Raw genomic sequence first — 22,725 nt, 5'->3', positions numbered from 1 at the left:
GCAACAGCACGTGATGATAACATGGATTATCTGAGATGCCAGGGCAGTCAGTCAGTATATTGATGAAGGCATCGAGAGGGGGTTTGCCGCATACAGGAAACCATACACAGCCAATGCAGAGCTGCCCGGGGGGGGCAAGAGGGGCAATTTGCCCTGGGCCCTGCAGGGGGCCCCCACGAGAGTTTTTCGAGGCCCCTGGAGCAGGGTCCTTCACTAGCTCCAGGGGCCCCTGCCGCCGAAGACCCCAGGCCCCCTGAATCCTCTGGGTGGCCCTGAACCAGTGTCCTTGAGTTGGAGGGGAAATGCTCTCAATAACTCTCTCCACAAACTCACTGCAACCAAGTGTTGGCGAAACAACGTTTCCTGCCACAGTTCCACAGAGAGGAAGGTTGCGTCTGATTAGTGTTGCCTTCTCCGTGACGTTTTGGCAGCTTTCTCAGCACAGGTAAATGCCCTGCGAGGGTGAGTCTGACAGTGGTTTTCGTGTGCCTGAGAGAGCCACCCTTGGTCGTTGGAGCGCTAACAGCACTTAGCGCACCGAGAGATCTTCATCTCCCAAGAGCTTTGCAGGTTGCTAACAAGTCCTATCCGGCCACCACTGCAAGGGAGGAGAGGGAATACAGCCCTATTCTGCAGACGGGGGAAACTGGGGCAGGAAGGTTAACAAGTCCCCCAAAGCCCCAGAGTGAATCTGTGCCAGAGGCAGAAAACTGACTCCTGATTTCACGGTGCTCACATCCATTCGAAGGCTACGAGATTGTGTCCGTGTGGAGCTGTAATTAAGCCAGTTGCATTTTTACCAGTGATGTCAGTTGCTCAGCTGTGGGATGGCTGCAGTAGGTTGACCCTGGCAGAACATTCTGCTCTCACAGGGAAGCCTCTTCCAACTGGCTGTTCTCTTGCAGAACTTCCCCTGGGCCAGGAAGAGCCATATTGCCTGGAGACTTGAACTCAGCCCATCTCTGATTTTTGTTTCCCTCCTCACTCTCAGGGACTGTAGCATCAGGCCCGGCCTCTGCTTCAGTTTTCCCTTTGTGGATCCAGTAAGTGCATTGAGGCTCTCCTGTATCAAATGATACCCCTTCGTGGGTTCTGGTTTATGAAACAAACAGCACAGTTCAATTTCAACTTAAGTCAAGCCAGTCTTCCCCTGACTCCTGCAGTCCCTTTGTGCTCGGGGTCACCTTCAGCCTGCTCAGTTATGCTAAGGACTGGATGGATCCCTGGAGTCTGACAGTCCCTGAGGTAGCAAGGAGCTCGCCATGTTTGTCCATCCTAAGCAGCACCCAGATTCTGGGCCCATATTTGCTTAGTTTGGGAGCCCTTCACTGTGTAGTGTGAATACTCTGAGATGAGATTATCCTGCACCGTAGGAAGGAGAAATCGGACAAGTTGCACATCTACCTCAGTGGCTGGGCTGCTCTTTGTGCCTTTAAAGAGGTCAGCTCTGTATATTTGTATTCTTACCTTTCCCTGGCCTGGTTTCCTGTTTGAGTCTTCCAGACAGGCCCGTAGCAGGGCATGATTGGCTCAGAACTCAGCTTCTTAAGCTTGAAAATTCTCTCCGTGGTTGCCTTTAGACAGTAATGACTGATAGTCAAGGCCTTCTTTTGGAGGGAACTCGTTCCTTGTCTCTCTGGCCTTTTAGCTGCATTTATTATGAAAAAGTCTCTGGTATTTCCTTGATCTTATCTCCTCCCCCTTGATCCCCAGAATCACACTCTTCAGGCTTTATCAGCTGCCTTGTATTATTTTAAATGCTTTTCCCACTGCTGCCAAGTTTATATGGCTGCAGCTCACCTCAGGCCAAGGTAGAGCAGTGACTAGCACTGTATAAATACCCTAGATTGATAAAAGGATATCTCAGGTTATTGGATGCTGCTGTAACTCTGGGGCTTTTGTTCAGTTATAAACAATGATCTGAAACACTAGCTGCAGCTAATCCTGCACTGCTGTTGGGCATTTGCCAAGGCAGTGTCCTGGCATGACCGGCCCCATGAAGTGTGTCTGGTGGGGGAGGTGCATTTCCTGTTCGGAGAGCTGAGCGCACAAGCTGGCTGGATCTGAAATAGCCTCTAACTTCGCAGTCTGCCCCACATGTGGCACCTTCCTAGCAGTGCTCCGTGAGGTTTTACAAACCTACTGAATCAGAAATCCATGTTCTTGCAGGGCCAGCAGTCCCCTACGTTCTGACAGTAGCTGCGGTGTGTGTTTGAGGGTGACAGCATTGGTTCTGGAAAGAACCGAGGTTCATTTCAGCACATGGGCAGAGCAGGCAGGGATTGGCCGTAGGCCGAGCGTGCAGTATCCTAGAATGAACACTGTTACCATCTGATAAGCATCTGGGCTCCTGTCCTGCAGCAGACAGTCCCCCAAGAGGTGGCACGTGAGATGGGCTGGCATGCCATGTGGTGTACTCTGCACAAGGTCCTGCAAGACTGCAGCCAGCCCTGAGAACAGGCTCATAGGCACCCAAAAGGGAAATGAAGACCTGTTACTTCAGCTACCATTGAAACTCACATGAGGGTAGGAAAGATGGTCTAGTGGATGGGGCACTAGATTGGGACTCAAGATCTGGATTCAGTTTCCAGCTCAGCAACAGGCTTCCCATGTGAGCTGAGGCAACTCACTTAATTACCCTGTGCCCCATCTGTAAAAAGGGAATGCTGCTTCTCTGTTGCAAAGGGGCGTTGTGAGACTAAAATCCATTAGTGGTTGTGAGGGGCTTGGATACACAGTGACGGGGTCAGATAAGGACGTAGCTAGAGAGAGCCCTTTGAAATGTTGAAAGTGATTTATTTTCTCCATTCCCAAGGGTGGTAATTTAGATGAAGGGGAAGAAACTGGACCCAGTATTGACCTCTAAGAAAGAATCCTTTTTAAAAGCATCTTGGAGGGTTATCGGCGCTACCATCACATGCCAGTAGGTGTCACCAGAGTTGAGGAATTTCCTAGTGAATTCCAGCCCACCCTTAGGGAAAGCCCCGAATGTTTCCTGTGGCTGGACACTCCTCCCCTGAAGCAATGGAGCTTGAAAATCCAGCATTTCTGTTGCTGACTGTAACCATTCCGTTTTTATTGTGTGTGCTCACCCTATACCTGACAGCATGTTTCTTTGCCTTCATGCCTTGCTAGGTTTATGTGCACTTTCTATCAACCATTCCAACTCCTACTTGGCGTACCCTGGCAGCTCGACTATTGGGGAGATTGTGCTTTACGATGGAAATAATTTGGTAGGTGTGAAGTGACTAGAAGGTTTCAGGGCATGGACATGTGGATACTTCCGTGGACAGAAAATAATCTGTGTTGGTAAACAAAGACCGCTACAGAAATGCCAAACTGAGCTCTTTTAATAAAAGAGAGAGAGAAAAGAAAGTCCACATAACCATACTGCATAGAAATCGACCACTAAGATTTGGGGTCTCCTCCATGCCTGCTCATCTGGACATGTCACGTGGTTAAACTAATTATCTGACACATGCCCAGAGCAAAAGTACTGAATTTAAGATCAGTGTTATTCATGGTCTAGTTCCTTGGTAAGGAGAGTAACCTTCATGAACCTTCTGAACGTAGCGACCCAGGAGAAATGTGTCATCATGAAAGGAGCTAGAGGGCAGAGAAAGAAGAGCCAGTGAGCAACTTAAGCTACTCTGGTGCATGGCGTATAGTGAGAATTATTAGCAAGTCCCCAGTCCTCTCTTGCCAGGGCTTCCGTGGGGTAAAATCCCAGGAATAGGTATTGTCTTGGAATATTAAAAGTTCTGCAGAGACTGAACTGTCCCCAGAGTTCAGGGCTGCTTTTGCCTAGGTAGGTGCCAAGCATCAAAGGAGAAGGGTAGGAGGGCAATCACTACATTGTGGCCATTTTGAGATGTGTGAAGCACCCATAACTGTCAGAGGAGTTGTAAGTTCTGGGCACTACTTGGAATGAGGCCCAAACTTGCTTTTGTAACATGGTGGCTGTGGTAGGAGGAGAACTGAGGGTGAGGTGGAAGGAAGCGTGAGATACCTCCTGGATTTAGCACTAAGCTGAAAAGGCACATCTTCGAATCAAGTGTAATTGGGTATGGAATGTGTCTTCAGAGAGCAGGTGGGGCATCGCACTTTGGTTTACATTCCTGTTACCTTTTTACCAACAGAGAACAGTCTGCACAATTCCTGCCCATGATGGGCCCCTCGCTGCAATAACCTTCAACTCCATGGGATCGAAGTTAGCAAGCGCTTCAGAAAAAGTGAGTGAAAAGCCCGCTGTGAACAGACTCCTTAATGCTTATGGGTTTGCGGAAGATCCGCAGAGCAATGCAGTATTTGGATTAGATTGTTTGTTGGTTTTTTGGGAAGTGGTATCTTTCTGTGTTTCATGACCAGGGCTGCCCGAGGGGGGGGGAAGTGGGGCAATAGGCCCCCACGAGAGTTTTTCAGGACCCCTGGGGTGGAAGGACCCCCTGCTGCCAAAGCGGGACCCACCATCAAAGTGCCAGGTCTTAGGCGGTAATTCAGCAGCCGGGGGCCCCCACTGCGGGTCTTCGGGGCACTTCGGCGGTGGGTCCTGGAGCAGAAGGACCCCCCGCCGCTGAATTACTGCTGAAGCGGGGGGCCCCCCGCTGCCGAAGACCACAGGCCCCCTGAATCCTCTGGGCAGCCCTGTTCATGACAGTGAAGCTTTAGTATTGATTGAGGGGAGGAAGGGGGCTGGGGGAGCACAAACAGAAGAAAAGCAGTTGTGAGGAAGAGATCTGATTTTGCTTTGCACTGATCCTTGGGTGGGAAGGTGGGAATGGCTTTTGCATGTTTTGAACTCCCCAGAGACAGCATTGAGGAAGGGGCATGTTTCTTTTCGCCCTGCTTGCTGCCTGATCGTTATTCTGCATTTTTACAGGGCACTGTCATTCGTGTATTTTCTGTACCTGATGGGCAAAAACTCTACGAATTCAGAAGAGGAATGAAGAGGTCAGTTCACTCCTTAAAATTATTGACAAGCATGCGAAGGGATCAAGTAACAACACGTTAAATACATTCTCACTGCAGACATTCTTGCCCATGTAGGACCTTGGGTGCTTCGGCATATGTTGCTGTCCTTCTATAGGAACGTGATAGTGCTGCGTACCTCCCCCATTTTGTCTCTGGCAAGCTGAGTCACACAGTTCAATTGCTTGCAGAATTGGGTGATTCCAGAGAACTGGAGGCAAATTGGACATGTTACTCTCTTCTTTGTATAATCTCCACTTGAAAGGAAAGGTAATTGGATTTCCATTCTAAGTAATGAAGATACAATAGTTATACCATTCTACAGAGATCTGATTCTCACTTTGCCTGGGCTAAGTGGGTGCTAAAAAGCTACCCTCTGATTCAGTTGGGTTTTATACCCACATTGTCCAGAGATAAATGACAGTGCCCTGGTCTAGGCTACAGGTAGGTCAAGATAAGGCAGCTTACATCGACCTAACTCTATAAGCGTCCACACTAAAATGTAGCTCCCGCTGGTGTAACTCGCTCACTGCACTTACTTAACTCTATCTCCGCGGGAGATGTAGTGCTTAGGTCGACGTAGTTAAGTTGACGCAGTGTCAGTGTAGACACTGAGCTGCTTACACTGACTTTCAGAAGCTGTCCCACAATGCTGCACGCACACTGCCAGTTAAATCAGTGCGAGCGTTCATGGCAAGGACATGCACCACCGACACAAGGAGCAAAGCTATTTAATTACCACGGTGGCTGTATGTCAACGTAACTTGTGTTAGCTTAATTTTGTAGCGTAAACTTGCCCCTTAAGGCAACAGGAAATCAGCCCTGTAGAACTAGCAGAGCGGAGGAAGCTAATGTGCCTCTGAATTATCCAATGCCTGGCTCAGAAGTTGTTTGAATAATATCTTTGGGTTCTTCTCCACTATTAAGGCCTTGCTGATACTAGGAAGTCATACTGCTTAACTATACCAGCATAGCTTATTCTTCTATAGGAAGGAGAATAAGGTCTGCAGCCATAAGACCTTTTTATCCTGGGATAACTGCATCCACACAAGGGATTGTACCAGGAGAACTCTATATTTGTACCCTGCAATCAGGTGCAGACTCACCCAGCGGCGCCTCCTGCTGGTCGTCCCCAATACCTATGTGGGCCTAGGACCAGGCCCTGCAGCCTGGGGAGTTGCTGGCCTGGGGCTTCCCAGCCCCCAAGGCCTTTCCCCAGCCCTGCCTCACTCTAGGTCCCCGGGTGAGTTCCCCAGCAGCCAGGCCTGTCTCTCTCTCCATCAGAGTGAGACTGCTCAGCTTCCAGCTGCCCTGGCCTTCTTATAAGGCCTAGTTGCTCAGTTTGGGGCGTGGCCCCAGCTGCAGCCACTTCCACCAATCAGTCGGGGTTTTGCTCCCTTCCGCAGCTCCAGCCCTCTGCAGGGCTTTTCCAACCCCTTCAGGGCTGAGCGGGTGTTCACCCTGCTACATACCCTGACCAGTACAGTTCTGCTGGTACAAAATCTGCACAGACCAGGCCCCAGAAATTGCTGGTGAAAGCAAGGGGCATCCCCTTCCCTCTGAGCAGTAAATAGAGCAGCTCTGAGCACTCTTTGCCTGCCCCATGACAGCACCACTTCATGCCACAAAATTTTCCCCCTCTTGCCTTCCGTTACCCAGTGTTGCGTGGCTGGGAGATGAGCCTACGTAGCCCCGTCACAGTTGGCAGTTTCCAGAGAGGCTCCGTGCCGCTCCTCCATAACCCTAGTACGGGGCGCCGGAACGGGGGCGGGCAGGTGGCCATGGCCTCATCACTTTTTATCGGCTATAAGGGTGAGCGACAGGGGAGAGAGGGTGGAGAGGAGCGAGTGGGGAAGGGGGGTTTTGGGGAGAAAGGGCAGGGCCTCGGGAAGGGGTGGCCCAGAGGGCGGGGCCGCGATTCAGGCGCCAGTGGCCCCCTTACTTTTAGGGAGCTTCTGCTGCTCCTGCCCTAGTAATGGGGCCAAGGCCACATCTCCACTCTAGGGTTGTGTTTAGCCCAGCCAGTCAAAATCATGGTTCATGTTAAAACGTTGCTAATGGGGCTTCCCTGGCAGTGTAGCCAGGGCCTACTTGGGCAAAATGTCTCACCAGTCTCTGGGTCCTCTTCTGTCAGTGGAGAGGATTTACAGATGGCTGGGTGTGGGTGCTGCGGTGTGTCCCTCTTGGTTGTGCGCCATTCGGTGACAGGCCCTTTGTTTTCTCTGCCCTAGGTACGTGAACATCAGCTCTCTTGTGTTCAGTATGGACTCGCAGTTCCTGTGTGCTTCGAGTAACACCGAGACCGTGCACATCTTTAAACTGGAACATATCACAGACAGGTGAGAGGCTCTGAGCTAAGCCACTTGCCCCAGAGGGTATGTTTCCCTCTGCGGGGGAATGAGCACACGTTACTGTTAGCGTGAACTAGGCCTCGTGCTTTTCCTTCCGTGACACTGGCAGCAAACTGCCCCTTTGGCTTAAGAGCCTGAGGGACTTGCTGCTTGGAAGAGCTCTCTGCTCTCTCCTGCTGTTGGCTGGGAAGTGATGTCAGCACCCCAGGTTCACCTCTAGCCTCCTCGCTCCCTGCCAGTGTCTGGCCGTATCCAGCAAGGTCCCCCCTTCTCAGCAGGATGCTGCTGACGTCAGAGTTGCTATAGCAAATCCAAGCAGCGTTGCTAAGGAGCTGCTCTGTGCTTGTGGCTGGACGCAGGGAGAAAGGTCCCACCGTAGGCAGCAAAGCAATTAGCCGGCCACCAAGTCCATGGAGTTTGCCTGCTGGAAGCATTTCCACCACCTGTGGGCACTTCTTGTTACAACTTGCTGCCCCAGCTGGTATCCTGGACGAATCCACTGTAGGAACACGTTGGCTGCAAGCATCGGCCCCAGCAAAGGGAATGTTTAAATCTGAATAGAAAAACACTGCTAATCCGTTGCTGAGGATCTGCTCTGAGGCCTTTCCCCTGCGGTGTGCAGAGAGGGCTTCAGCGCAGAGGTTGCAAATGAGGTCTTTCACCTGCAGTCTACAGAGAGGGCTTGGTGTATCAGTTCCCATAGAAGCTGCCTGTACAGACCAGCATGGTGTGAGGACAGCTTCCCTGCCATACAGCAGGCTGGCTGCATGTTGCCATAAGGGTGGGAGTTTTCTGTGTCTCACATGGCGGGCTCCATAGTGCTCTCTGACTGGCATCGCCCACCAGCAGGAGGACTGTCTTCAGAGACACATTCCCCATGCAGCTCTGATAGGACTAGTGCAGTTTTAAATCAAGCTGCGGAGGGGCAGTGTGGCCTACTGGATAGAGCACTGGTTTGGGACTCAGGCGACTTGGGGTTCTATTCCTAGCACTGCCACTGGCCTGCTGGGTGACCTTGGGCAAGTCACGTCGTTGCTCTGTCTGGGCTGGTCCATTTGAATTACACTTTAGCAAGCCTGCATTAAAGTAGGTTCCGTTTTACTGGCCATATCTAACACTCCAATCCTGCAAGTCATTCTCTGGCAGGAGTGAGGGGTGGAGGGTTTGCACAAGTTACCAGCAGGACATTTTTCTTTTGGTGCAAGCAAGCCACGGCCATTGGGTAAGGGCGGTTATGCAAAGACTGTTCAGGGAACTCTTGTGATTCAGCTTGCACAGGCTGGCAAAAGGAAGATGCCTGTATGGTTGTTTTAATTTGTATGTACATTTTAACTAGTCCTGGTCTCTGTTGTTTTGTTGATGCTAGTTGTGGTAGCTACTGCACATAGCCTTAGTGATGGGTGTTTTATTATCCCCAGCCGGCCAGAAGAGCCTCCCACCTGGAGTGGTTACATGGGAAAGATGTTTATGGCTGCTACCAACTACCTCCCTGCTCAGGTGTCGGACATGATGAACCAGGACCGAGCCTTTGCCACTGTGCGCCTGAACTTCTCTGGACAAAGGAACATCTGCACGCTGTCCACGTGCGTTGGAACATCTGCATTCTCTTCACCCCATCAGCTGGCAATGGGTGCTAGACACAGAACACAACTGGGCTGTTTCCTGATGTGATACAGGCAGAGAAGGGTGGTGTATTAGCTTGTTGAAGGTGCATTACTGCACATAGGTTACCTACAACAGTCCACTCAAGGGATGTGGCAGGCAAAGGTGGAGGTGCAGATTAGGTCCTCTGCATAGCCCTTCCTTAACATTGGGTGATCACTGAGGTCTTGTCTACACACCAATCTGCATTGCTTAGTTAAACCAGTGCAAACTGTGTGTGGACCCTTTAAGGCTATGTCTACACTACAGGTAACCCGGGTTGGATGGGGTCAGGCATACCCCCATGCCTGGCCTCCATTGCAGGGCTTTAGCCCCTTGTCTCCCTGCTCCAGTGCAGAGTGTCACTGCCCATCATGGGGGATCTAGAGCAGTGGGAATGTGTGAGGTATGTATGTGAGGATAGCAGTCGGATCCTGGCCATGGCTGTAATTTCATGTGCTACCACTTGAAGGGCAGGCAAGTGTCCTGGTGGAGACGCCCAGCTCTGCATTCCTCCCACAGTGCACTGCTAGCACAGAGATCCATGTCTTCATTTCTTATTAGGATTCAGAAGCTGCCACGACTGTTAGTTACAACATCAGACGGACACCTTTACATCTACAACCTAGACCCTCAAGATGGAGGAGAGTGCGTCTTAATTAAGAAACACAAGTAAGCACATCACAGGTGCTCTGAGCCACTGGGCCTGGCTGATGCACCGACTGATCTTTAAAAAGGGAAAGTTCATCCTAAGGAAACAGAGACACTAGGATTTAAAAAGTGACTAGATTTTGGGTGCTCAACCTGAGGCTCTTTGAAGGAGTCTGATTTCCAAAGGGCAGATGTTACGCACTTCCTGCCCCTTCAGGTGTCTCCAGCTGAGCACCCCGACATCGAGGCATCACAATCACTAGCTGCTTTGCAAAAATCTCAGCCTGGAGCTGCTCTGCTTTTGGATAGGGGACATTTTCAGCCCACTTCTTTGGAGAGGTTTGTTCCTCTCTGAAATTCTGGGGCCCTGATCTTCTACAACTGAAGCCAAAGTACTTCCACTGCAATCAGATCCTCTGGCTGGAGAACGTGGACCATGCACTGGAGAGGCAGGAGTACTGCCTCTCTGGTGCTCTAGAACTGATCCGGGAGGAGTGATCGTGCAGGGCAGTACAGGGAGCTCCCATAAACACAAATAGCCGTCTGGTAGAGTGCAGTCTTCTCCTGGGAGATTGTTTTAATTTGTATGTCCATTTCAGATAAATAACCCCAGAGGGTTACATAGCTATGGATAATATTAAGCCTTTGGGGTGGAGTGGAAGAGATGTGTCTGTCTATCTGCCTAAGCATTGTCTGTTAAACCCACAAAACGAACACACGTAAAAGCTGAGTGCTGAGCATGCTCCAGCGTGCCTGGCTAATTCAGACATCAGTGACAATGGTCTTGCCATGTACCTCCTGCATAGCACAGGCCCCAGATGGGCCGTTTCAGGTTCATGTTTGGTTTCCTTGTTTCTGTGAGCTCCTAATTTTTTTGTAGCAGGGTTGGTATCTCTCAGAAACTTTGGATGAGTCTGTTACTTAGAAGCTCATTATCCATCACTGTGACCTGTACAAGGGCGTTGTTAGAACTGCTGCAGAGGAGAGGAATGGACAGGATCAAAGCTAACTCTTATTTCTTCTCTTGCTTCAAAACAATCAGCCTGCTCAGCTCGGAAAAGACAGACGAGAACAAAGAAAATGACCTTCGGCCTCCATTACCTCAGTCTTACGCAGCAACCGTAGCCCGACAAAGTACGATGCCTTCATCTTCATCCATGCCAGGTGAGCACATGGCAGGTGAGCTGGGCTTGCCGCAGGGCTGGCATCTCTGAAAGGGCGACCAGGTGAAAGCTTCTTGTAGCAAAGTCAGAATTTTTCTCCACAGAGCATCACTGAGCAGAGGCTTCCCTGGCACTGGACTTTCCATGTTGCAGCCCATTGAAATGACTTGGGATGTTTTGTTCTGCTTCACCATCACCCTGTTCCTGCTATCCGATCCATCCAAGCTAATCCTTATGCTCACACAGTGTCCTTTGGGTCTCTCAGGGCCCTCTTGCACTGATTCAACTACAGAATGGACTTTCATTGCAATCAAGTTCATTGTAAGTTCCATGGTGTTGTCCTTCCCCACACCCCATGTTTTATTATGGTCACCAATTCGGAAAGGCCAGTGCTCATGTATGCATGAGGCAGAAGGTTGCTCTAGTGAACTGAGCACAGGAGAGGGCATCGGGAACATCTACATTTGAATTTCCTCTCTAATAATGACTCCCTCTGTAGCCTTGAGCTAGTCACTTAGGCCTGGTCTACACTGGGCGGGCGGGGGGATTGTCGATCTAAGTTAAGCAGCTTCAGCTATGTGAATAATGTAGCCGAAGTTGACATACTTAGATCTACTCACCAGAGTGTCTTCACTGTGTTAAGTCGTCAGCTAACGCTCCCCCCTTGATTCTGCCTGCGCCTCTCCCTCTGGTTGACGGGAGAGTGCTCGGCGGTCTATTTATCGCGTCTAGACTAGACACAATAGATTGACCCATGCTGGATCAGTCGCTGCCCGTCGATCCAGTGGGTAATGTAGACAAGCCCTTAACCTCCTTGCATCAGATGACACCATCTGGCCCGGGTGTGTTGTGAGGTTTAATATAATAAATCTCTGGAGCGCCACAGTGTATTTCAAAGAGCTCTGAATATTAAAAGCACTGTGTAAATATTCAGTATTACTCACCCTCCTCATTTGTAGCATTGATCCCTGTAAATCCGTGTCTTTCCCCACCCTTCTCTGGAATAACCACCACACCCTGTAGTAGATTCTCCCTGTTCAGAGCTTTGAACACTTTCCAGACCTGAGCTTGTGTTTCATCCTTGCTTGTAGCCAGTTTCCAGTACCTTGGATCTGTGCTATACGTCCAAGAACCTTAAACAGTATAAATAAGTGACATGTTGAGGAAATCATTCTTGGCTCTAAAGAGTCTGGTCTTTCGATTTTCATGAGTGAGACAAACTGATTACAGTCAGTTTACTGCAAAACACCACATTGTTTTCCTACTTCACAGGGGTGTCCTAATGATGAATTGGCTAATACTTACAATGCTTTGACAGTAGGGAGCACTAGCTAATGCTAAGCATGATTAATAATGATCAAAATTATGCTGCAATTCCGCTGGGAAGAGCAGTAACTATATCCTCACTTGCATTACAGTTTGTAACTGATAACAGTTGTCAGATCTGTGTCCAACCATTGAGACAGTAGTTGTCCAGAAAAAGCCAGATCTCCATGGCACTGTGTCGGGATCGCTACAAATTCTATTGAAACCACTTTGCCTCTTCGTACAGAAACTAGCTCTAAAATGGTGCAGGAGTCCAGGGGGTGACTGCCCTCTTATACTTCCCAGTCATCAAGATTTGCATACACACTAGCCAATAGAACAAGATTTTTATTACAGGGACCTGGGCTTGCTCTAATGGACTCAGTCACCTTTAACACATCTCCTCCCCAGTTTAAAATAAATGATTCCATCATGACAGCAGCCTTGCAGAACGTTATATCTAAGGTGATCAGAAATAATCCTAATTAAAAACACGAAGCAACATTTCAGGGTTCTAATTCTTGGGAATAAATCAGCAAGACCAAGTCTCTGACAAGCTTTTACCAAAACATGGAGTGTGATTCCTTAGCAGTTTGTTAGCATCAAGCAGTCTGCTTATGTTCCTTATGCAGAATGCATGCCAGGGAGAGTGAGTTTGCAGGGGTGGGTGTGCATCTCTCCATGCACTCGGGCACAACTTCTGTTAATATTTAGTGGAAGTTGCCCATATCCACCGAGAGCAGAAATGCGTCCTGCACAAAGGTCTTTTTACAGGATTTTCTTTTATTAAAGGTTTCAGAGTAGCAGCCGTGTTAGTCTGTATCCGCAAAAAGAACAGGAGTCCTTGTGGTACCCTAGAGACTAACAAATTTATTTGAGCATAAGCTTACGTGGGCTATAGCCCACCTCTTCGGATGCATAGAATGGAACGTATAGTGAGGAGATATATATACACACACATTAAATACATTCTTGGCATTATCTCAATGCTGCAAGGCGCAAATGTACTTTAAGCTAGATCATTTGGGTGTCATAATTGAAGAAACGAAAAGACAGTGAAACAGTATAAAGCATGATTACAATTTAAACTCTTTCCCTCTCTTTGGGAACACAAGCTGGTGTGATCATTTCCCTGGACATTAGTCTGTACAGCATGAGACCTAGTTTACTATTGAAACTGATTTATTTGTTAAGCCTCTTTCTTTCGTGCATCCTACAGAAACAAATGCCACATCTTTGAGTTCTTCCAGGTCTTCTGTATGAATGACTCCTATGCTACAGCTGCGTGGCTGTTAAAGTTACTGCAGCAAATTACCCAAGCCTGTCTTGGTTTGCCTGTGGTGGGAGGCAGAAAACTTATTTTGCAGGCGCTAATTCCTTAATCCGTTCCCCAGACTACTGGTGGCAAAGACAACACCCCACCCCACCCCCGATTCCCCAGCTCCTTTGCCAAACTGCTGCCGAAACCAGCTCTGAGCTCATATTTAGTGAGAAGATGGTGTCTCTTCCTGCTCAGGTCTGAGCTTCTTGGATTCATTTGCCCTTAGTCTTTTGCCTTTCTTTGTTTTTACAGGTTACTCAGAAGATGGGGGCGCCCTGCGAGGAGAGGTTATCCCAGAGCACGAATTTGCAACTGGACCAGTGCGTCTTGATGACGAGAATGAATTCCCTCCTGTGAGCATTAGGAGTCCTTAAAACGGCAGTACAGCCCTCATGCTAAGAAGAAAATATTAACTTCTTACAGAAGAGTTGTTGTTCCCTTTCTCTAATGTGTCTTGATCCATTATCAAGCCTATAACAGCTATGTTACAGGGACACCGCCAGGTAGTTTACGCCCACAGCTATGCAGCTAGGGATGGGGCTACAGCCTACAAAACCTAACATTAAGTAGAGAGAGGGCCAAGCAGATTCCCAGTGTTTAAGCACCTACAAATGTGGGTGAAGTTTGAATCTGGATCTGACCTTTAAATCTTGGGCCTGTCTCTCATATTAATAGAAGTAGCTTTAACTGCAATGACGGCAGCATTTTAACAAAAATATTATTATCCCCAGCTGTATTTTCAGTGCAAACATGTCCCAGCATTGGGCTGGTGCAGCTGCAACTTGAAGTGACCAGAACAAAAGTAAAATTGAGCCATCTTTTAATTCCCAAGCTGAGTGAAATGCAAAAAATCCCAAGGGATGCGGAATCAGAGGGGCAAAGGGGGCTAATGCCACCACAATGGAAATATGGGGGGGAGGCTGATCTGTGCTTCCACACTGGCATGCCGTTCTCTATACCATGCACAAATGCACGAGGGGTGGTAGAGAGAGGCAGTGAGCAGGATCCAGGCAGGAACACACTACGCGCACACACCGTTTAAACTAAGTAGCTCCCCATGCAGAGCGCCCATCCCATTCCACAATCTATCGCTGACACTCGACTTTCCCCTGCTCCCCATGTAGAGCATCTCTGATCTGCCGCCCCATGCCCCCAATTCACAGAGAGTTTCCGCCACCTCTAGAGAGCTCAAACCTCCAGCCCAAATTGGGACAAGCGTACTAGAACTTAAAATCCATTTCCAATCTTTTAACAATTATCCCATTAGTCACCAGAGGTAAGGACACTTTTGCTTTTTAAAACTGACTTTGAACCTGGCAGTGTCTCTCCAGCTATGTGATCTAGTATCCAAACACTTACTATGTTGTTTGCTTAACATTTGAGAGGGCAGATGTTGGTTACCTGCGATGATAATTTATAGTAGTTAGCAGTAGTTAGCAGCCTCTCCATAATGGTAACACCCTAATACACCAGGACACTTTGACTTGACTAAATTGTTGCAGCAATTTACTGTGGACAGAAGCGTGAGTCCTTTACTTAGTCCTCACCCATCTTCAGTGGAAGTTTTGCCTGAGTAAGGACCAAGTAAAAACTATATTATGGTCTCAGGATGTGACCCACAATTGGTGGATGAGATTTTCAAAGCTGACTAGGGTTTAGTGTCAAGTATCGGGGTAGCCATGTTAGTCTGTATCCACAAAAACAACAAGAAGCCCGGTGGCACCTTAAAATCTTAACAGATATATTTGGGCATAAGCTTTCGTGGGTAAAAACCTCACTTCTTGAGGTGCATGGAATGAAAACTACAGGTGCAGGCATTATACACTGACCCATGAAGAGAAGGGAGTTACCTCACAAGTGGAGAACCAGTGCTGACAGGGCCAATTCGATCAGGGTGGATGTAGTCCACTCCCAATAATAGATGAGGTGTCAATTCCAGGTGAAGCTGCTTTTGTACTGAGCCAGCCACTCCCAGTCCCTATTCAAGCCCAAATTAATGGTGTTAAATTTGCAAATGAATTTTAGTTCTGCTGTTTCTCTTTGAAGCCTGTTTCTGAAGTTTTTTTGTTCACGTATAGCCACTTTTAAATCTGTTATAGAATGTCCAGGGAGATTGAAGAGTTCACCTACTGGCTTTTGTATGTTACCGATTCTGATGTCTGATTTGTGTTCATTTATTCTTTTATGTAGGGACTGTCCGGTTTGGCCAATGTACATGGCAGTGGGGCATTGCTGACACATGATGGCATATATCACATTACTAGACGTGCAGGTGATGATGTGGCTGATGTGGTTGGGTCCTCTGATGGTGTCGCTAGAGTAGATATGGGAACAGAGTAGGCAATGAGGTTTGCTACAGGGATTGGTTCCTGGGTTAGCGCTTCTGTGGTGTGGTGTGTAGTTGCTGGTGAGTATTTGCTTCAGGTTGAGGGGCTGTCTGAAAGACCGTGTAAAAGTGGGTTACGAAAGCTTATGGCCAAATCTGTTAGTCTTTAAGGTGCCACTGGACTCCTTAGGATTTAGTGATATTCTAAAGCACATTGAGATGTACTGCTGTAGAGGGCTATATAGCTGCAGAACTCATGAAACTCACTGCTTTAGTTCAGAACTGTGCGTGACATGGCCATGGATTATACAGTTCCCTTCCGTTGTCGGCAACATAATTGATTTGAAACTTGGCATGACCCTTTTCTCTTTTCCCTATTGGCTTCCTGTTCAGGGTATTTAGTTTGAAGTGTTTACCCTTTAACCATTCCATACGACCCCGGGGTGCTGAAGCCAATGTTCTAGAAGGAGTGGAGCCCACAAAAAATTCCTGTGCTTGTTTCCAAGGAACCTGCTCTTGAGTATGTGTTCTAGGGACAAGCAAGTGCCAACAAGCAGGAGCTGAGCTGAGCTGACATGCTCCCGTGAGTTTGCATGCTGTGACTGGATTGTATGAAAGCAGCCGAAAACCCCTGCTGTCCACCAACAGGCCTTTATTAAATGGACTTTGATCTGTCAAAACCTTGTGCTGTAATTAACTTGACAGAACAACTTACGTGTGTGACTTACTTCCCAAAACAGGCCTCTCCGCTGTGAGCTAGCAGTAGGAGCTTCCAGATGAAGCATTTGGACTTAGAACTTTGTTTTTCCTCCTTGCTGCTCAAGGTTCCAGTTGTTAGTGCAGCATTTGCTTACACTGTGCTGCTTATAAGTAAGGCTGGTCGGAACACTTTGATGGTTGGAGATGTATTGATTTCGAGGAGGTTTTCAACAGAAAGGTTTCTGGGGTCTAGGGTGCACACTCTGGTCAGTTTTGACTAAAGATCAGAATCAAAGCCTGCCCTTTCAATCCAAAAACAGATATTTCAACCCATTTCCGTTTTGTGAAAATGTTTGAAAGGGTTTGGAACAAAAACAAATTCTGAAACCTTGAAAGCTCTTGCAAAATGGAATTGTCCCCGCCCAGCCAGCTCGACTCATTACGCTTTGTATTTGGACAGTTTTGTGGAAGGAGCAACATACAGTATCCTATAGCTGCTCTGGTTTTTAAATACCCTTCCTTCTACTGAATTCAATCACTGCTTAATGTGACTAACTCATTAGTAATAAAGGTGCCATAGCTTGGATCTGATCCAGAGCCTGTTGCTGGCAATAGAAAGGTGCCACTTAATTTAACAAGGAAAGGATCAGCCCAGATCTCAGTGAGAGGAGGAGATAAAAAGCCCGAGGACCTGTGTTGATTTTAAAATCTGACCACAACTAGAAGTTGTTTGGATGATACCCATGTTGCTAGGAGCTATTGAAACTGGTAGTGACTTGGAGAACAAGGTTAATCACCTATTTCACTTTCAGTGATAGGAGTGGACTTGATTCTGTGAAGTCCACTTAGGGACTTAGTGTCTGTGCTATTGATTTTGTGAGGAAATGGCTACTTAATGGCTGGCAGCATAGTACCCTAAGATTGATGTCTCGAGAAGAAAGCACTGAAGTCAATACTTGATCCCTGCAGAATGCTGACTTGCTGGGAGGACCAGAAATGCTGGGAAGGGAGGAATGAACCCACATTATTTATTCTATGTACAGATCCAGTTTTAAATGTTCATGTGGTTCTGGCCACACACAGCTGCACAAATTCCAGCTGTGACTTCTGCTTACCTATGCTAGTGATCTGACAGATGGCAGTCAGTATTCCAAAAGAGCTTTCCAGTAATTGCTGATTTATGCACTTTATGCCTGAGTTTAATGCTGATGTGATTTTGGCCACATAGCCAAAGTAGCCTTTCAGAATTCATTGCAGCTTCTTCAGGACACCATGATCACAAGGTGTTTTTCTGAATGTTCTAAAGAGAGAGATAGCGTGGTCATGAGGTTTTATGGACGAGTCCTATAGGATTGAGCAGCATTTATCAGCGAGAAGGATGAAACCTATAGAGCAGCTTCAATAGAAATGAAATATACATGCCAAAGAAATCTCTGCAAAGGCCCGCAGAATGTATAACGTTGTAGTTATGTTCCTGAAAAATGTGACTTTAAGCGAATCCAAATTCTCCATAAGAATGAATGTAAATAGGCGGGTTAGATTCCAGGGAAATTTTTTTCACCAGACAAAAAAATCTCTCTCTCTCACACACACACACACACACACACACACACACACACACACACACACACACTTACTTTTAAACAATTTAATACTGTTCACAGCTTGGTTGAGGTGGTGAATTTAGACGGTGGAAGAGGGAGGGATATTTCCCAGGGAATGCCTTGCTGCTAAATGATGAACTAGCACTTGGCTGAGCCCTCAAGGGTTAACACATTGATGAGAGGCCACATAAACAAGAGGGCAGCACGAACACAAGGGAGGGGAGACAGCATAGCAGACAGACAGAGATACACACTCCCCTGTAAGTAAGCTGACCCACTCTTAAACCCATTGTCTTTTTAAGTGGATCAGGAAGTTGAGACAGCAGCTGCTGCCCCAGGCTCTCTCTGTCTCTCTCCGTCAGTGTCCCATCTCTGCTCTATATGGAGAAGGGGTGAGCAGGGGGGAGGGGGACACCCTGACATTAGCCTCCCCTCCCCTGTTCCCAGCAAGCAGGAGTCTCTGGGAGCAGCTCCAAGGCAGAGGGCAGGAGCAGCACATGGCAGTGGGGCAGGGACAGCTGAACTGCCCAGCAATTAATAGCCTGCTGGGTGCCTGCAGCACAGGGAACTTAGGGGAGCAGGAGCTGATAGGGGGGCTGCCAGTCCACCCTGGTTCCAAGCCCCCACCAGCTCGCTGCAACGGGCTGCTCTTCCTGCAAGCAGTGGATAAAGCAGGCAGCTGCCAAACAACGTTAGAAGGGAGCATTGCACAACTTTAAATGAGCATGTTCCGTAACTGATCAGCAACGAAACAACGTTAACCAGGACGACTTTAAGTGAGGAGTTGCTGTATTAGGAAAGAGGATCTGTGCAGAATGTAAAGCCCGCCTATAGAGCTCTAATGCAGGATTGTCATGCATGGTTACATGTCTTTTGGATTCTTCTGCATGTGCTGAGAGCCAAAGAATCTCGTGTCAGAAATGTTAAGATGGAGCCTGATAGCAAGAGGGAATTTCATTAGAGGCATTTTCTGAACTCCAGCTAGAGATTGCAAAGCGACAAGTTATTTGATGGAACCAATGGCTTGGGACTGAAATGCAAAAGGAGCCTTTAAAATGGCTTCCATGCTCAGGACCTTTTGTTCTGTTACCTCCAGATTTAATGACACTTGAGTGACCAGTACAAAAGGGCGGGCAGCTGAAGCACACTGCTGCCACTGTGAGCATATAGCTCCTGTATGCATGCCCAGCAACTAGCATTGTCAACAGCAGTGAGAAAACCGATCCTTACAATGGGCCATATCCATCTACCACCTGTTTGCTGCAATTTGGGTTACTTGAGCGGCTCTTAGAGGCTTTGATGAATGTTTGCTCATTGCAATACGCACCCCAGTATTCCTGCTTGGCCAATAACGAAGAGGCTGTTTAGAGAGCCTGTTGCAGTCATTATTTCACTGTGTCTTTACTTTACTAGCTTCAGGTTTCATTTGAGTGAGTTCAGCATAAATAGTGTGGAGTGCTAGAAAAGAGCTTCCTGTAATGGACGCAGTGTAGTTAGCATGAGTTGTGGATGAAGGTCTAATCACGATCATCAGAGCGTTAACAAACTTTGCTTAGCACAAAGTAGCTTAGTCCCTAGGGCAGAATAAAGGTGACATTGCAGCCATGTAAACCAGGAACGGCTTAGCAACAGGCGCAGGTGAGAGCTATGCACTAGATAAGTTGCAATGAGCTAGGACCTTGTTGCCAAGGAACAGAACTTACCTATAATTAAAACAGGGAGCGTTGTATTGGTCAGCCTTGCTATGCCGAAGTTGGTGGAGATACTGCTGAGGATTGTTGCCGAAAGCATTATTTACTACAGGTTCCAAGCTGTCTAAACAACTGATATTTTGGTACGCCTGAAGCGAAAATATTGCAGCCACGCTTGTGTTGCATGTTACAGTGCTTGCCTAGGTCACGGTGTTTGTTTTCCACATTGGTCTTCTGTCGTTTTGATCATACTAACTCCGCTACATAGACATTTGGCATTACTATGAATTTTTGGCTGCATTTCTTTATAGTTGCTACCTGCGGTAACAAAGAGCAAAAGTGTCTCTGTGGAACTGTCTGTTGTTAATACTGCTCCTTGGTGGGAAGCTTCTGTGGAAGTATGGCTGGCCTTTTGCTCCTTCTAGCATTCAGTGTCTCTGCAACTCAGCCGAAGATGGAGGAGCTGCGGGGTGATCTAGCCAGCAGGCATCTGTGCACTGACACCCAAAACACATTAGCTGCTGGGTGGAGTCTCCGTAGAGCAGAACCCTTCTGAGGGTAGTGGGTGGGGGAGCAACCCTCCCTCCCCAGGCTTTTCCATAAGAAGGTGCAGTTCTTGCCCAGAGGTCTTTGGTCCCCTTTTTGTGGCTTGTGTGTGTGGTGCTGGTATGAAGTAGCTATTTAAACATCCTTGCCATTGTGTATTTCCTGTCTGTGTCCTGAGGAGGATGCTGTATTCTGTTACCGGAGTTAAGAGCTGACACGTAGTGATCCAGTATGTCTGCATGCTTTGTCTATTTTTAATCTCTGTGTTCTGGATGCGATGGCAGCTGGATAAGGGACACATTATCACCAACCTATACATGTAGGGCAAACAAACAACTCCCATTGACCAGAAAGTAAAACACTGCATGGCGTCCTCTCCCCTGCACATGTGCAAAGCCTTCTGTGATTAACCCTGCTTAACGGCCTGTCGCTGGGAAAAGTAAGGCAGTTCTGTTTTGATTTTGGTAGATAATCTTGTGCCGTGGAGGTCACCCGGGCAAAGTGAAGAGGTCATGATGAGACGCCAACTTCAGGATTCGAGACAGGCACTGGGAGGTGGTTTGGAAAAACCCAGCAGTGTGGAAGAAAGGATTTGGGGGGTGCCTACAACAGAGCGAATAACCAGAGGTGCTGCATTGCTTTTACAACAGTATATTCAAGTGGTTACCTCACCCTCTGGCCCTGTGTTTGACATGGTACACGGGAGTGGTAGAACTATACTGCATGCACAGTGCTATATGTAACAAAGGAGACATTAACACCCCATTGTAAATGCTAACCTGACCAGATTTGTATGTAACCTGAATTTTATATACATGGGTTTCCCTTTTCTAATTTATGCTGTTTTATGTGTATAAAGTCTATTAAACTATGTCTTTGTACAGTATATACATAATATTTTATCCATGCAGAGTATTTTTGCAGTGATATTAGGGGGAAATCTCCCAATTTATTATGTTTGAGCTCTACCAGAAGGCTAGTAATAAAGTCGTCATACGTCAGTGGCTGCTCGGTGTGAGAGTTCTTGCTGTTCTCTAGGGGGCCCTACGGATGTCAGTCTTGATTCAGGTGTATTAGTGGAACGGCTCCTAGTTTTGGTTTCTACTGTTTGTGAATCATCGCCCGTTGCCCTCAGCTGCACGTTCACTGGTTTGTTTCAAACAATACTATCTTGGGAGTGAAGGGCATCGTCGTTAGAGATGAGAATTGAGACTCAAGATGGCTGCTGCCGTTGCTGAGCCTGGACTAACTTACAACCCTGCCCAACCCTTTCTGGCTTCAGGAGCATTGTCCAGGATGTGTGACCTGTGGTCTCTGTTTGCTACTGTGACATTGACCTGCTGCAACCTTGGGGGATTCACGTAACTTTTGCCTGGGATTCCCCATTTGTAACATGGAGATAATGGCTTAGATGTGCAACAGCCTGGGAAAGGAAGGGGCATTGGGGCTTTCCAGCACCATTCAGGGAACTGCCAGGCACCAGGTTGGTCTCTGGGCTGCGCTGCCTTGTGCCAGTACATAACCGCTCCCAAGGACCTCCTTTAGTGGTTAAGATTGCATCATGCAATCATGAGGGCATCATGCTCTGGCTCCGCCCCTTTCACACCCCGTCTCTAAGCCATCTCCAAACACCCTTACACCAGGGCAAGGACAGCATGCTGTGCTAAAGGAATCCTCTCAAGCTGGGCTAACACTTTCCCATCTTGGCAAAGTGCTGTGAGATCCTCAACGGCGCAAGTTGCCCTGGAAGTACAGGGCATTATTCTAAGCGGGAGCCTTTTGTAAATATGGATAAATCCTGGGGGGCGAGGATGGGGCTTGGCCTTACTACTTGTGAGCTGTTTAAGTCTCTAGGAGGAGGTCAGTTCTCCCTGCAATTCCCCTGTCCCTAGGATATAGAGCTGGGCCATTGTCTTCATCTCAATTTCATGTAAAGCCCATACTGGTTTAACCCTAGATAGAAAAACTCACCTGGAGCCAGGAGTGACCACCTTGTGCTGCCAGAGGGATAAAGATTACCCCTCACCTCCCCAGGAATAGTGGGGGGTGTCTGGCCCTCTGAGCCAACAGATCTCAGGGCCTTGACATAGGCCAAGGCCACATGTACAAAGGTTTAATCCACTGCTTCCTGGGCCCCCTTCTTCTCCATCTATGCTCCCCTGGGCTCATCTTCGCTCCTCACATCCCATCCCCCCAAGTCCCCTTCAAGGCCAGTTTCAGATCACAGAGAGGCAAGTGACATGCAGGTTCATCTTTTGCAGCAATTCTCCATGGGACAGGCAGGGGGCAATACCATAGACAAGGGCTTTGACCCAAGAACCGCCTCTGTCACCTGGTGAGCCCATAAATAGCATTCCCCCTTCTTCCTCCCCACCCCCCCCCCAACCACAATATAGATCAGTGGTTCTCAAGCTGTGGGCTGCTTGCAGCCCATTCAGCAGAGCTGTGGTCGATGTGAC

General features: G+C 48.0%; 1 protein-coding gene across 2 annotated transcripts in view; it reads left to right on the top strand.

Moving 5' to 3' along the window:
* Positions 1-21,270, top strand: part of WIPI1 (WD repeat domain, phosphoinositide interacting 1) — a 34,164-nt gene extending 12,894 nt beyond the window's left edge. Inside the window, exons 5-13 of one of the 2 annotated variants that reach the window (XR_003996591.1) lie at positions 3,136-3,233; positions 4,140-4,232; positions 4,880-4,950; positions 7,200-7,307; positions 8,738-8,902; positions 9,525-9,632; positions 10,654-10,775; positions 10,879-11,095; positions 13,653-13,739. Coding sequence is in view for 1 of the 2 variants with exons in the window: in XM_030534163.1 (XP_030390023.1) it covers positions 3,136-3,233; positions 4,140-4,232; positions 4,880-4,950; positions 7,200-7,307; positions 8,738-8,902; positions 9,525-9,632; positions 10,654-10,775; positions 13,653-13,753; positions 20,735-20,782 (914 nt within the window). In the remaining variant the exon portion in view is untranslated. Of the gene's footprint in view, positions 1-3,135; positions 3,234-4,139; positions 4,233-4,879; positions 4,951-7,199; positions 7,308-8,737; positions 8,903-9,524; positions 9,633-10,653; positions 10,776-10,878; positions 11,096-13,652; positions 13,754-20,734 lie in introns of those variants that run through there. The other variant, XM_030534163.1, reaches the window with a different exon arrangement.
* Positions 21,271-22,725: the final 1,455 nt, after the last annotated feature.

Source organism: Gopherus evgoodei, chromosome 15 (assembly GCF_007399415.2).
Source record: "Gopherus evgoodei ecotype Sinaloan lineage chromosome 15, rGopEvg1_v1.p, whole genome shotgun sequence".
In the NCBI taxonomy this organism is placed as follows: Eukaryota; Metazoa; Chordata; order Testudines; family Testudinidae; genus Gopherus; species Gopherus evgoodei.
Note: the sequence above shows the minus strand (reverse complement) of the source record. Positions and strands in the feature narration are given on the sequence as shown.